The sequence below is a fragment of the Vespa crabro genome, chromosome 5 (genome assembly GCF_910589235.1).
Source record: "Vespa crabro chromosome 5, iyVesCrab1.2, whole genome shotgun sequence".
NCBI classification, from domain to species: Eukaryota; Metazoa; Arthropoda; class Insecta; order Hymenoptera; family Vespidae; genus Vespa; species Vespa crabro.
In genome coordinates, this window is record NC_060959.1 from 4,378,807 (window position 1) to 4,391,591 (window position 12,785).

At 30.6% G+C, this 12,785-nt stretch overlaps 2 protein-coding genes across 5 annotated transcripts in view; one reads left to right on the forward strand and one right to left on the reverse strand.

Annotated features, from left to right (window-relative positions):
* The window catches only part of LOC124424407 (tubulin polyglutamylase TTLL5), a 40,865-nt gene that overhangs the window by 19,899 nt on the left and 8,181 nt on the right, over window positions 1–12,785 (forward strand). The window contains exons 3-4 of the mRNA XM_046963408.1: window positions 542–625; window positions 709–832. Of these exons, the coding sequence (XP_046819364.1) occupies window positions 542–625; window positions 709–832 (208 nt within the window). The remainder of the gene's footprint in view (window positions 1–541; window positions 626–708; window positions 833–12,785) is intronic.
* Window positions 1,055–10,789, reverse strand: LOC124424408. Of its 4 annotated transcripts, none has more exons than XM_046963412.1 (2): window positions 10,642–10,789; window positions 1,055–3,440 (listed from the first exon to the last, which is right to left on the reverse strand). In XM_046963412.1, exon 2 carries the CDS (start codon window positions 3,421–3,423, stop codon window positions 1,678–1,680), a length of 1,746 nt encoding a protein of 581 aa, XP_046819368.1. In that variant the 5' UTR covers window positions 3,424–3,440; window positions 10,642–10,789; the 3' UTR covers window positions 1,055–1,677. The 4 variants fall into 4 exon arrangements, with proteins under 4 accessions (XP_046819368.1, XP_046819366.1, XP_046819367.1 ...); XM_046963410.1 differs by lacking the exon at window positions 10,642–10,789 and adding an exon at window positions 8,860–9,171; XM_046963411.1 differs by lacking the exon at window positions 10,642–10,789 and adding an exon at window positions 6,549–7,088.

Below are 12,785 nucleotides of genomic sequence, written 5' to 3' on the forward strand. Positions count from 1 at the left end.
AATTAGCAAATCGTTTTTGAACATTTTTCTCGTGTATCTGTACTGTCGAGTTAATTACTGTTGAAATTTTTTTGATTAAGTAAATGTAGTACGCAGTATGCATAAGTGTATCTAATTACCGGAATGTACAAGGATTTCTCTAATTATCGAAGTAAAAGGTCTTGCGAATACTTGAAAGAAGTGAACTTAATTATTTTATATAACTAATTATCGCGAGACTGTTAATCCCTCGACTCGAGCGAACGAGCAGAACGAGTGAAAGTTTGATCAGTACGCTTCCCTTCCTAAGTACAAATTATTTTGCTTTGTTTCTTCGTTATCTAAAATCGATTTTTTACTTTTTTTCAAAAATACCAGCGATGAAACGTTTCCTCGCTTATCGACATTCAATATGATCGAGGAATAGCGCCATCTGTTAGTTTTGTGTTAACACAATTTGATCTACATTATCATTGCATTTTTAGCATACGTCAAAAGTTCAAAATTCTTTTCTGCATTAATATTATATGCGCTTTATGTCTTTCTTATACCTGAATTACAGCACAACGAAAGAACAGAGTCCAATAAACAACGAATGGCTATTAAGTAGTCCTGTTGGAAACAAAGCGCCTACTTTACGTTTTAAGTAAGCATATATATAATATTTCGTCGATTTAATTATTAATGATGTTTATGCATTATTTACTATTTCTCTATTCATTTTTTCAGATGTTGTGCTTTGTCTACACCTCCAGAAGATCCGCCAGCTAAACAGTTACATATGACATACAAAATTTTTCAAACTGACACCAAGCTTATAAATCTTTTACTGCAATCCCATGGCCTATCAGAGGTAAGTTTAATATATTTAAAAAAAATTAAATTAAATATTATAAAAAAGAAAATAACACATTATTATTTATTTATAACTAATATTTTGTATCTTATGGAAATAGAGATAAAATTTATAACCGTAAAACATTATTATAGGAAGGATTATTTAAAAATGTATAAAATAGATATATTCTTTAATTATTATAATTTGACAGGAATATATATACAAGAAATACAATTTTTCTTTCTTATTGCTGTTTACTTGAAACAAGATAAGAAGTATAGTGTTTTATTTCTCTTATAATTTGAATAAATATAATTTGATTTATATATCTAATGATTTAAATCATCTTGTCATTTGATTTATACTGAAGAAAGTATTCCAGTTATCGGTAATATATACTAATTTCTACATTAGATTTAATTCCTGCCGTTATATTCTTATTATATTCGAATAACAAGACTGAATAAGGACAGTGTTGTTTGAACTTTGCAATATACTATTAAGTCTTATGCTATTTATATTATACTTTGATTGAATATTTGAATTAATATTATTGCACGATATAATATATAATATTTGAACAATGCATATTCATTTGTAGCATTATAATTTTCAAAATATAATTTTATATTAAATTTTATTATTTCAAAATGGCAATTCCATTTTATTTTACTGTTTTTCCTTTTGGTTTTTCAAAAACTATTAGTTCACCTTAGTAACTAAATTGAATTTTTAATACTGATAAATGAGGAGTCTTTAAAAAATGGAAATATATAGATTTCTGTAGAACAGCTAATAATGTCATGGTTTTAAAGGTGCTGAAAAGGTCTCATTGATAAAATTATCAGCTTTGATATGTGCTACTGAATACAATTGCTCCAAAACCAATGAGAACCAGGACACAAATCCACGTCTAAATTTGCGCGTGCTAACGTCGTTCGTAACATCGTTACACCTTCACAATCCAATCCCCAATTTGCCAAATTACCGATTCTTCGTAAACGTTTGCAGTTTTGAAACATATTTAACACAGTAGTTGCAGACACTTTGCTGGCTTCATATATATAAAAACATGTTAAATTTTGCACTAAACTATTTTCGTTTTTGTCAGATTTTCTACCACTTCTCGGTCTTGTGGGAATACTCAATAATTTTTCTAAGTGTTCATTTGTGAGATCAAAACAACTGTGAATATGAAGCGCAGTCAATTCTGGTGCCAAGGAGAGAATTTTCGTTATAGCTAAGGCATTTATTGTGTGTCCCAATTGAATTTTTCTCAAATATTTGAGAGGCGGTGGATCTGATCCTTCTGCCCATATTATACTGAAACCATCCTTGGTCAATATTCTGAGATTAGGGCAATTACTGAAGATCTCTTTCAAATCTATTTGTATTAGATTTTCATTTTGTATTATTCGAAGATTTAGTTCTTTCAAATTTTGACCATTTGTGCGTAAATAATCATAGAAACCATCTAGCCATTCTCTTTGTGCTGGAATACCATGTACAGTTAAAGAAGTAACATAGGGAAACAATCGTAGTGCTTCAGGAGGATGATGAGGTTCGGAAATATGTAACTTTTCCACACGTGGGCATGCTTGAGCAAGAAGTTCTAAACGAGCTGGTGTTGTTCTGCAGCTTCTTGCTTGCGTTAAAGAAAATGGAGTTTTCAATCCGATAAGTCCTCTGTTCATAATTTCTACCACCCTTCCCATGTGACTGTATTCTGCCAAAGATTCGAGTTGTGGTACATATACTAAGGCCAAAAGTACACCTGCACTTGTAATACTAGTACTTGCAACATTAAGAACTCTAAGCGTATCACAAATAAAATTTCGACTTTCATAATACTCCAATAAAACACCTTGCTTCTCTTTCTTTTCGGATTTAGAACCTCTCATCTTTAATCTAGATGATAGCAAGGTTTTCAATTTGGACCAACTGGTAGGCTCTTGTGTAGTCGTATGTGGTGCTTTATCTCTGAGTTCCACTTGCAGCAATAATTGTTTTAAGCCTGCATCTGTCACTTGTCTCGAACATGCTACATCTAGAACTACTAACTTGGGGCATGCTTTCCCAATGACTTGAAGTACAGCATCACTAGCTATATTGCGAAGAGTCAAACTTAACAAATTTTTCATGTTCAATAGAGCAGATCTTAACAACTTGCAATCTAATCTCAGTAAAGCAGAACGTGCCAGTTCTAGAGATTCTAGTCCAATTCCTTCAGAAGCTAATAACTTTAGGAGCGACGTTTGATGGCTACATCCGTAGTAACAACAAAGAATCACCCTTAACTGCTTTATATCATGACCAAGAAGCAGTGCTAGTAAATACAGTGGAGCAGGACCAGAAATGAGAGTTGAACCATCCGATGAAGGACCGTACAGCATTCTCGAGGTTTCTTCAATAACTTGAGAGCGCAGACGTGCGGGTAAGGCATTGATATAATATGGCCTGATAGTCTGTTTTGCGAAAGCGAGCACCTGTGCTGCCGATGATTCTTGAGAAAGCACTTGCAGCCGGCGGCACGTCCCGTCGAGTTGTTGGCACACTTGTCCCAAACTAAGTCCTTCTAGGGAATTAGGCTGACGGTGGCCAGGCATCTTCTCTTGTTCATTCACTGAAAATATAATAAATCAATGTATCAAATGCCATACGCTTTCTTACTCTCTTTGACATTATCACACAGATATACGAGACATATATGACAGTAACGTATAAATATTAATACACAATTAGATAGAGTAACATTTGAAAATCACTTATACGTAAAAGATATTCTAAGCAAATAATACGATAAATTATGAATATTTAAAAATGTGGCTCAAACGGCGGGAAATCGAGACTTTGAGGTTAACCGCAATAGACCGTCAGAGTCCCACATACTTCTGTACCTCGTTTTACGGTGGATCAACAAAAAGTATATATCGAAATCGTATCATTGAAAAATATGATTCAAGATTTCGATCTTATTCGTTTATTTAAGAAAGTCGTTAAAATTGGATCGAGAAGTTGATGAAAATATTTCGAGTCGTTACGAAAAAAATGGAATCGATCGAATCATCGGACTGTACTACTCCCTTCTACCTTATTCATAACAATCGATTTTTGTCCCAGTCATCTTTTTTCTCATATCCGATGAGCATCAGAATTCTGATTGTGCTCTACGACGAAAATGTCTCTAATTACATTTGAAAAAATATTTCTCGAGAGGTATGAAAAAAAGAATAGAACATAAAAATAGAATAGGATATAGCTACATACATGCGCAGTTTTGTAAAACATCGTACAATTTTAGAATAAAGTCAAGATAGAAATAAATAGTTTCGTTGAATTTACAAAAGAATGTACATAACGATGTCGTCTTGTTAGATTCTTTTCTTCTTTATATCAATTTTAATTTAATCATATATATAAATACATATATATATATATATATATTTTTTTTTTTTCTTCTTTTTAAAATTTAATTTATTGAAATAATTGAAAGGAAAAACACGCGATAAGAGGATCTATTGATAACGCGCAATATTTCAGATATCCACAAGTTTGTTTACGAAGGAATAGTTACATCGATTTACATCCAGAAGTATCATAAATAATCCGATCGACGTTTTTTCTCTTCTCTTTTTTTTTCTTTTTTCTTTTTTCTTTTTTCTTTCTTTTTTCTTTTTTTTATTCATTGTTTTCTACCATAAAACTTTACATATTCAGTTGCATGTAAATAAGACGAGAGTAAATAAATATAGTATCGTAATGTATGGTCGTAGAATTAAATGAGGTTAAAGGATTCGTTTATACGGTACGATCGTTATTAAATATTTTTCGTCGATTCGTTCATTCTCTTTTATGTATTGTTCAAGATCGAATAATTGTAGTTATTACATTGTCATCTTTTGCTGCGATTAAAAAATAAAAAAAGGTATAACACAGGAAGTAATTTATTGTATGGCACACGTAAGAATGTGTTGAAATTTTCGTTGAAAAGCTAATAAATGCGCAAGGAAACCTTGAACAGTAGATATAACAAACGTTCTGGATATACGCGCGCACGTCTCATTGTATGCAATACAAAACTTAAAAGTATCACTGATCGACGACTCTTTTAATGATATGTATATTATTCATTGGTCGTGTGTAATACATTTATCATGTGTAATATATTTTGCTTGTCCGGTTAATATCTGTTATTATTGATAACTAAAAAAACACAACACTCGCGCGTACACACACATGCGCACAGATACACACATTTTTCAATACATGCATGTGTGTGTGTGTTGTGTATGTGTGTATATATATATGAATGTTTTTGAACGTTATGTTTTTTCTTTTTTTTTTATTTGTTGTCGAGAATAGAAATTTATTTTCGTCAAATAAATTTCGATCATTGTCACGATTCTTTCGCCGTGACCGAAGGAACCAGAAGAAGAACTTGAGATATCTCTGAGAAACGATTAAAATTCTATTCGATGCTCGTCCACGTGCTCGTCCTTTTAAATATTTGTTTATATCACGAAATGAGGAAGTTCATGATCGGCAGATCGAAGATTCGCGATCGTCGTTTTCATTGTACTGAAGGATATACATATAAGCGAGGGCTTGCCTCACTTCACGTGAATTTTACTTTAAAGAAAGTTAGGCACGCACGATACTCACGCACTTATTCCTCACTCACTTACTCACTCACGCACGCATGCTTGCTCGCGTTTTAACGCATCACGATGTAATACATTGATTTTCAAAATCAACGACGATAAGTCTCGATATATCTTGACACTTAGATGAAAGACGAACGCGAATAGACGCCACTTATATGCGTGCATTTCATTTCGACAGAGGCAATAATCTATCGATTTTTATCTTACGATTCTTTTTAATTTCTTTTTTTCTTTCTCTTTTCTTCTTTTTTCTTTTTTTTTCCGTTAGAAATAAGATGAATTTTCAATCAATCAAAATATTCCTGTTTTACGAATTAGCGAACGAATTTTTATTAATCTAATTATTTTCACCTTGTGATTGGTAAAGTGAACGAGTTTCTTAACTATCTTTTTTAATTTAATATTATATATTTTTTCTCAATAATATTTAGATTCTAATCGTTTTTAACGAAATAAATGACACGCGTTTTATTTAAATAAATATTTTCTTCCGTTTTATCTTAATCTTATATAATATATAATCTTTAATACATAAAATTATCTAGTGTCCTTTGAACTCTTAAACTTGTAGCATTTTACCATAGATATACAAAATGTACATACATGAATACTGTGTATGTCGATAATTTCAATATGCAAAAGAGATAAGAAAAGTTTTTATTTAATTTTATTTTCATATACATATTTATTTGTATCGCCAATAAATATATAACAATCTGTCCAATAATTTTGTTAATGAATACGAATAACAATCGATACTTTAGAAAAGTTCCTAAAAAATCAATGAAATGTTTTTAGTTTTGTGACTTTCACAATTCGAATGTATTTCCTACGTAGATTCTGTACGTAAATATTCCCTACGAATCGATAAAATATCTATATATTTTCAAATAATTTGATAATTTAATAAATAAATTTTTTTTTTATTATTATTATTATTATTTTGATAATAATTTCCGAGTTCACGTATTACGTATACATCTTGTATATATATTATTTCCTATATTAAGAAAAGCCCAAAATTTTTGTTCAAAAAATTAAATTATATTTAAAAAAAAAATTCTTACTCTTTTGTATCTTTTAATCGATTTGATAAATGTCACAATATGTTTTTTGCACTGCGATAAAATATTTTTTTTTTGTTTTTCTTTTTCTGTACAAACAATTAAAATAACGTAAATATCGATAACATTATTACACGCTCGACGAAAAGACATGTCCGAGTTGTAACTTTGTATGATTGCGACTGATGCCGATACTATATGATAGAAAATGCAATCAGGTTATGGAACGAAGAGACACGATGGTGCGTAACGCGGCGCATTGGAACCGGTTTCTCACGACTGGCCGATTATTAAAAAGTACAAACTTCATTTTTCCTTTGGTTTGAAATTCTCAGACAACCAACGGTTAGTCTTTTAACTATACGGGTCGATAAAGTCGGTAAAACGAATTCAGGTGACACGTGCTCGAAACTCGTTTTACGTTTACTTTAAAGAAAGAAAGAAAGAAAGATTTGGACTTTTTTTGAAAATTCCCGCGCTATTGAATCGAAGTTGATTAATCGTATGACGCGATCGATTTTATATTTGTTAATTCGAATCAATTCTTTTTTTCCTATTTCATTTGAATTTCTTTTTATCTTTTTCTTGTTATTTATTTATTTATTTTTTTTTTATGAGGAAATGAACAATTACTAGCTCTAATTCATTTCTATGAATCATTTTTGTAATTCTAAATTTTTGAAATTTTCGAACAAGTAAAACGATCATGTTTTTTTTTTTTAAGAACCAAACGATTATTGAGTCTAATGTATTTTTTTTTATGAATTATTTATTTAATTCTCCGAATTTTTTAAATTTTAACCGTATAAATAATTTTATATGATCAATTAGTCATTCGAATCAATAATTTATTTTTCCTGTTCTATATATATCCTGTTCTATATATATATATATATATATATATATATATATATATATATATATATATATATAAAACTAATGATTATAATATATTTTTATGAATTATTATTTATTTAATCCTAAATGATTACAAGTTCTGATCGAATAAAATGATGATCATGTTACGCGATTATCTTATTTATTAATTTTCATTATTTAATTAATATTTATTATTTATTTAATTAACTTTAATTAAAAATTAAAATTTATTTAATTTAATGTTCCACTTAAATTTGATTATATAAAGAAGCGTAGTACAATCTCATTGATTATAATACATTTTGATGAATCATTTTTTTTTCTTTATATTTCTTTTTTAATTTTGATTTTTAAAAATTTTCTGATTTGTAAGATCATGTTGAAAATACAATCATGTTATGCGTTAAAATATTGGGTTGGCAATTAAGTGATTGCGGATTTTGTCGTTTCCTTCTTATTTGACATCCAGCAATCACTTAGTTGCTAACCCAATACAATCAATTAAGTCGTTCGAACAGATTACATTTTAATACTTATTTAGAAAAATATTTAGAATATATTTGTTAACTTTAATAAATTTTTATGAATTCATTCATTTGATTCGAAATTTTATAAAATTTTCGTACTAATCGAACGCGTTAAGGTCGAATTTATTATCGATGTTTCTTCATCATTTCATCTTTCTCATTTCCTTTTATTTTATTTTTATACCTTTTTAGAAATTCAAAAAACAGAAACGTAAAATTTATCGTTTTCTTCAGTCATAGTATTATTATGTATTTCTATGTAAAACAATGAAGATCGAGGAAAAATCACGATCATTATTAAGTCAGAAAACATTCGCATCGATATCGCGCAGCGTCATTTTTCTCTCTCTCTCTCCCCCCCTCTCTGATTCGCTCTTATGCGTACGCACGTTCAATTTCAAAGCGCAAAAGGCCTTTTTTTGCGGGAAAACTCGACGCGCATCATGCGACGTAACGCGAGACTGTAATCCCGTTGGATTATTACCATAAATGAAGGAATGAGATGATGATATAGTGCGTAATCAATGTAAAACTTAAATAATGAATTCGTTGGATCGTGATTTAAAGAGGATGCGTACGGGATTTTTATCAATTTAATTGACGACGCATAATCGAAACGAATAAATCCCCATATAAACGAATACATATTATATACAATTATAATGTATTCGGTTTCGAAGGTTAACTCGATCACCCTTCTCTTTTTCTTTTTTCTATCTCTTTTTCATATCTGTTTTTCTGACGTATGAATAAAAAGAGAAAAAAAGGAATGATAAATAATAATAATAATAATAATAATAATAATAATAATAATAATAATAATAATAATAATAAAAACAGCAAAGTACATTAACGACACGTCAATCTGCTACCGCAGATTAAGAGGAAACAATCGTTTTGATTATTACCGGGAAAAAAACTAGCTGCATTTAAAAAGATCTTGATCATGACATGAATACACGTGTTGTCCGATACGTTTAATCCACGTGCTTTGATAATCCATTTTTTTTTATTTTTGATCAATGGATTCGTCGATTGAAACTTAAAATAACATGTTTGATACTAAACGGTACTTAGTTCTCATTCGTTTCAATATCCATCGAACGTAGATAGATCGAACAATATTTAGATATAAGAAGGGATAATCGAACGAAAGTGGATGTCATTGAATACAATTATTCTGTACTTGACGATCGATAGGAGGAAGGAAAGAACGAAAGAAAAAAAAGAAGGAGAAGAAAAAACTTAACTGATCCAATGATTATCGTTACTGGTTAATTTATTTTATTTACTTTATTTACGACTTTGCTACGAATTATTATCATTATTATCTATCTGTATAATTTATTTAATTGAAAATCAAGGGTCACGATAAATATAAACCAACGATGTTTCTAACGAATTGAAGGTTAATTGACCGAAGAAACTTGAGATATTGAGAACAATAAAGATCGAACATTCTCACTTCGATATATACGATTAATAAACTTGTTGATCTCTAAGATCCCTTCGATCAAGAATCTCGCATTGTTTTGTTAACGAAGCAACACCGTGCGCGTTGCTTGATATTTCTTTTGATTACATTTATCACTGAGATAACGAGAAATGCGATGCATGGATGAGCATGAGCAAATATAGTAACATTAATTTTAAGATAACGACTACGATAATGTAGTCGAATTCACTATAAAAATAATTACAACATATAGAACGTAATCGGTAAAAAGTCTTTAATATTTTATTTAACTGGATCTACTTCGTGAATTTTCATAAAAAAGAAAGAAAACAAAAAAGAGAAGAAAAAATATATCCACGTTATTTTTGAACATACGATTTATAAAAAAAAGAAAAAAAAACGCACGCAGTACGTACTTCGAAATAAGGACGACGGGTTTTTAAAAAGTTCGTTAAAAATAAAATTAAAAAAGAAAAAAATGTAATAATAATAACAATAATAATAATAAGAATAAGAATAAGAAAATTAGAACAGCGTCAAATCTCGGCGGCATCGATCTCGATCCTCTTCTTCCGAAGTTAGAAATCCGGGCATACAAAACACGTGACCGATTCGAAATCCCGGACGGGTACACTGCACCCGTGCATACGTAAGTTACATAAAGACAAACATCGAATCGACGTCGCGCGTCGCTTCGAGTCTAACTTTCACTGGACCATTTTCCTTACCCCGCTATTCTTTCTGTCTTTTTTCTCTTTCTCTTTCTTTCTCTACTTTTCTTGACTTTTTTTAATTTTATTTATTTATTCATTCATTTATTAATTAATTCATTCATTCATTCATTTCACTTCATTTCATTTCATTTTATTTTATTTCATTTCATTCAAGTTTTTATCAAACAGTTTGTTCGTATTTCGACGTTACTTTCTAGTTGGGATATCGAGGTCGGTGGCTTTGAAACGCGACTTCTCTGTTTTTTTTTTTTTCTTGCCCTTGGATCTTCGAAGTTCTTAATTCATTTATAGTAATAGGATCGATCATAAAAATTGATGAGGAGAAAAAAGGAAAAAGAAAAAGAAAAGAGGCAAACCTTCGCATGTACTTATCTTTAAAATAGTTTAAAGTAAAGTTAAAAGAGAGAGAGAGAGAGAGAGAGAGAGAGAGAGAAAGAAAGAAAAAGAAAAAGAGAAAGAGAGAAAGAGAGAAAGAGTATCGAACGAATAAAATAGCCTACCTTGAAACAAGCAAGTCCCCTACGGGTGTCTCCTGAGCGGTAGCTCGTGCTAGACTGCCGTACCATCGAAATTGCGTGCGTCTCGTGTGTGTTGCTCTTCGGCTTACGACCTCGTCGTCATAGTTGCCGCCATCGCTGCTATCGTCGCGCCACCGCCGGCGCAATTGGCGTCATCTTCATCACCCTTGTCAACGATGAGAATCTAAAGCTTCCAACAAACATTTACTACTTCTGTATGTAAGTTTTCCAATCGTTGAAGGACATCGATGAGTACGTGACAATATAATTTATTTATTTATTTATTTATTTAAGGATACAACGCACTACGATTATTGGACAATCGAAGTCCGAGTTAGTCGATAAAATTTGAATTTACTAGGATGATTCTCACTTTCTCTCTCTCTCTCTCTCTCTCTCTCTCTCTCTCTCTCTCTCTCTCTCTCTCTCTCTCTCTCTCTCTCTCTCTCTTTCTCTTATCGGTTTATCGAATTTTTGACGCGAGAACGATTTGATAGTAAATAATAAGATGAAGTTGTAAATATCAATTAATAATAAAAAGATAAATAAAATTGAATAGAATAATTTTGAATCATAACGTAGGAATCTCTTTTGACATTATTGAAATGGAAATTTGAAAATACTTTTTGTTCGCCTCATTTCGATGGGAACTATTGACATACGTTTTATTTATTTATTTAATATATTTACGACTTGATTTCATTTTATCATTTGAACGAACCAATAAATTTGACGTATTTAAATATCATGTAGCCATGAATAATACTCGATAGTATTCTTTTTATTCATTTTACTATATGTGATTTATGTTGAACTGACCATAGAATTAAAATTTATTCTATGAACTTTCAAACGATAATACCATACATTTTTACAGATATTTTTCTGTAATCATTTCTTTACCGTTTCGTTTCATTGTGATCGATAATGATCAAAAATTTGTTTTTTTCCCCCTACTGAAATATTAAAATCGAATAAAATGAATCTCTCAATTCAAATATAATTTTTAATGCTGTTTATCGATGTTCTATTTTTAAATAATAAATTAAACGTATATAAAGAGATATAATATAACAAATTGTTCGATATAATCGTGGTTCAGGAATAACAATCATTAACTTTTACAATGTCTATTATTCGCTTAATCATCATCCTTGACCTCGATGCGTTATATTCTCAAACAAAATGAGATCAAAGTCGTCGTTAACGAAAGCCCTAAGGGAAAAAGAGGAACGTCTTTACGTCGTTATCGAGTAACGATACTCGGACGATCTTGATTTGCTTCTATAAATGTTCGCCGAATGCACGAGATAAAAATAGGGAATGCTCTTTTGTACGACCTCGAAAACGTGCAAATCAACGCAAACGATGAGCGGGAACAGTCAGGGTTAAAGGCGAATTTTCTTGTCTTTATTTTCAAGAATTATTCTAATCTCTTTATTTTCTCCATTTCTCTCTCTTTTTCTCTCTCTCTCTCTCTCTCTCTCTATCTCTTTTTTTCTCTCTTTCTATCTTTATTTCTATCTATCTATATCACTTTCTCTCTTTTATTATTATTCTCTACTTAGGTAGGCTGAACGGTCAAGTAAATAGATAAACATGGTATCGACTATGATAAAAATAATATGAAAATCGAAGTATAAATTACTTGCTCGAGAAAAGGAGAGAAAGAAGCGATGCTCGTAGGATCTCAACTTTGTTCTCTCTTTCTCTCTCTTTCAACAATCCCGCTCGTTATCCTTGATCGGTAATGTAATATGTGACTCACGTTTGTAAAACGAGCAAGAGCATGAACGTTGTCTTCGTTGTCTTCGTCTTCTCTTCTCGACGTTAAACTTCCTGGCATCATCCTTCTACATGGTCAAACTTCCCCTTTTCGATCAAACTGATAGAATTTTAGATTGGTCGATTTTATCGAAGTAAAAACATAATGGATTTGTTTTATTTTGTTTTGTTTTGTTTCTCTCTCTCTCTCTCTCTTTGTGTGAGCATAAGTACATATTTATATAAGTACTTATTTGCCAGCAAAAAAAAATTCGTCGGATAGATGGTAAAAAAAAGAAGATACTTAAGTCAGTAATGATGAAATATAATAGACGATTGTTATCATATACTGCTATTTGGAA

Coding starts and splice junctions, on each gene's coding strand:
- LOC124424408 (XM_046963410.1), bottom strand. CDS start 8,899: ATGATCAAGATCTTTTTAAATGCAGCTAGTTTTTTTCCCG. Junction 3,441..8,859: donor TGCAGCTAGTTTTTTTCCCG/GTAATAATCAAA, acceptor TTATATTTTCAG/TGAATGAACAAGAGAAGATG.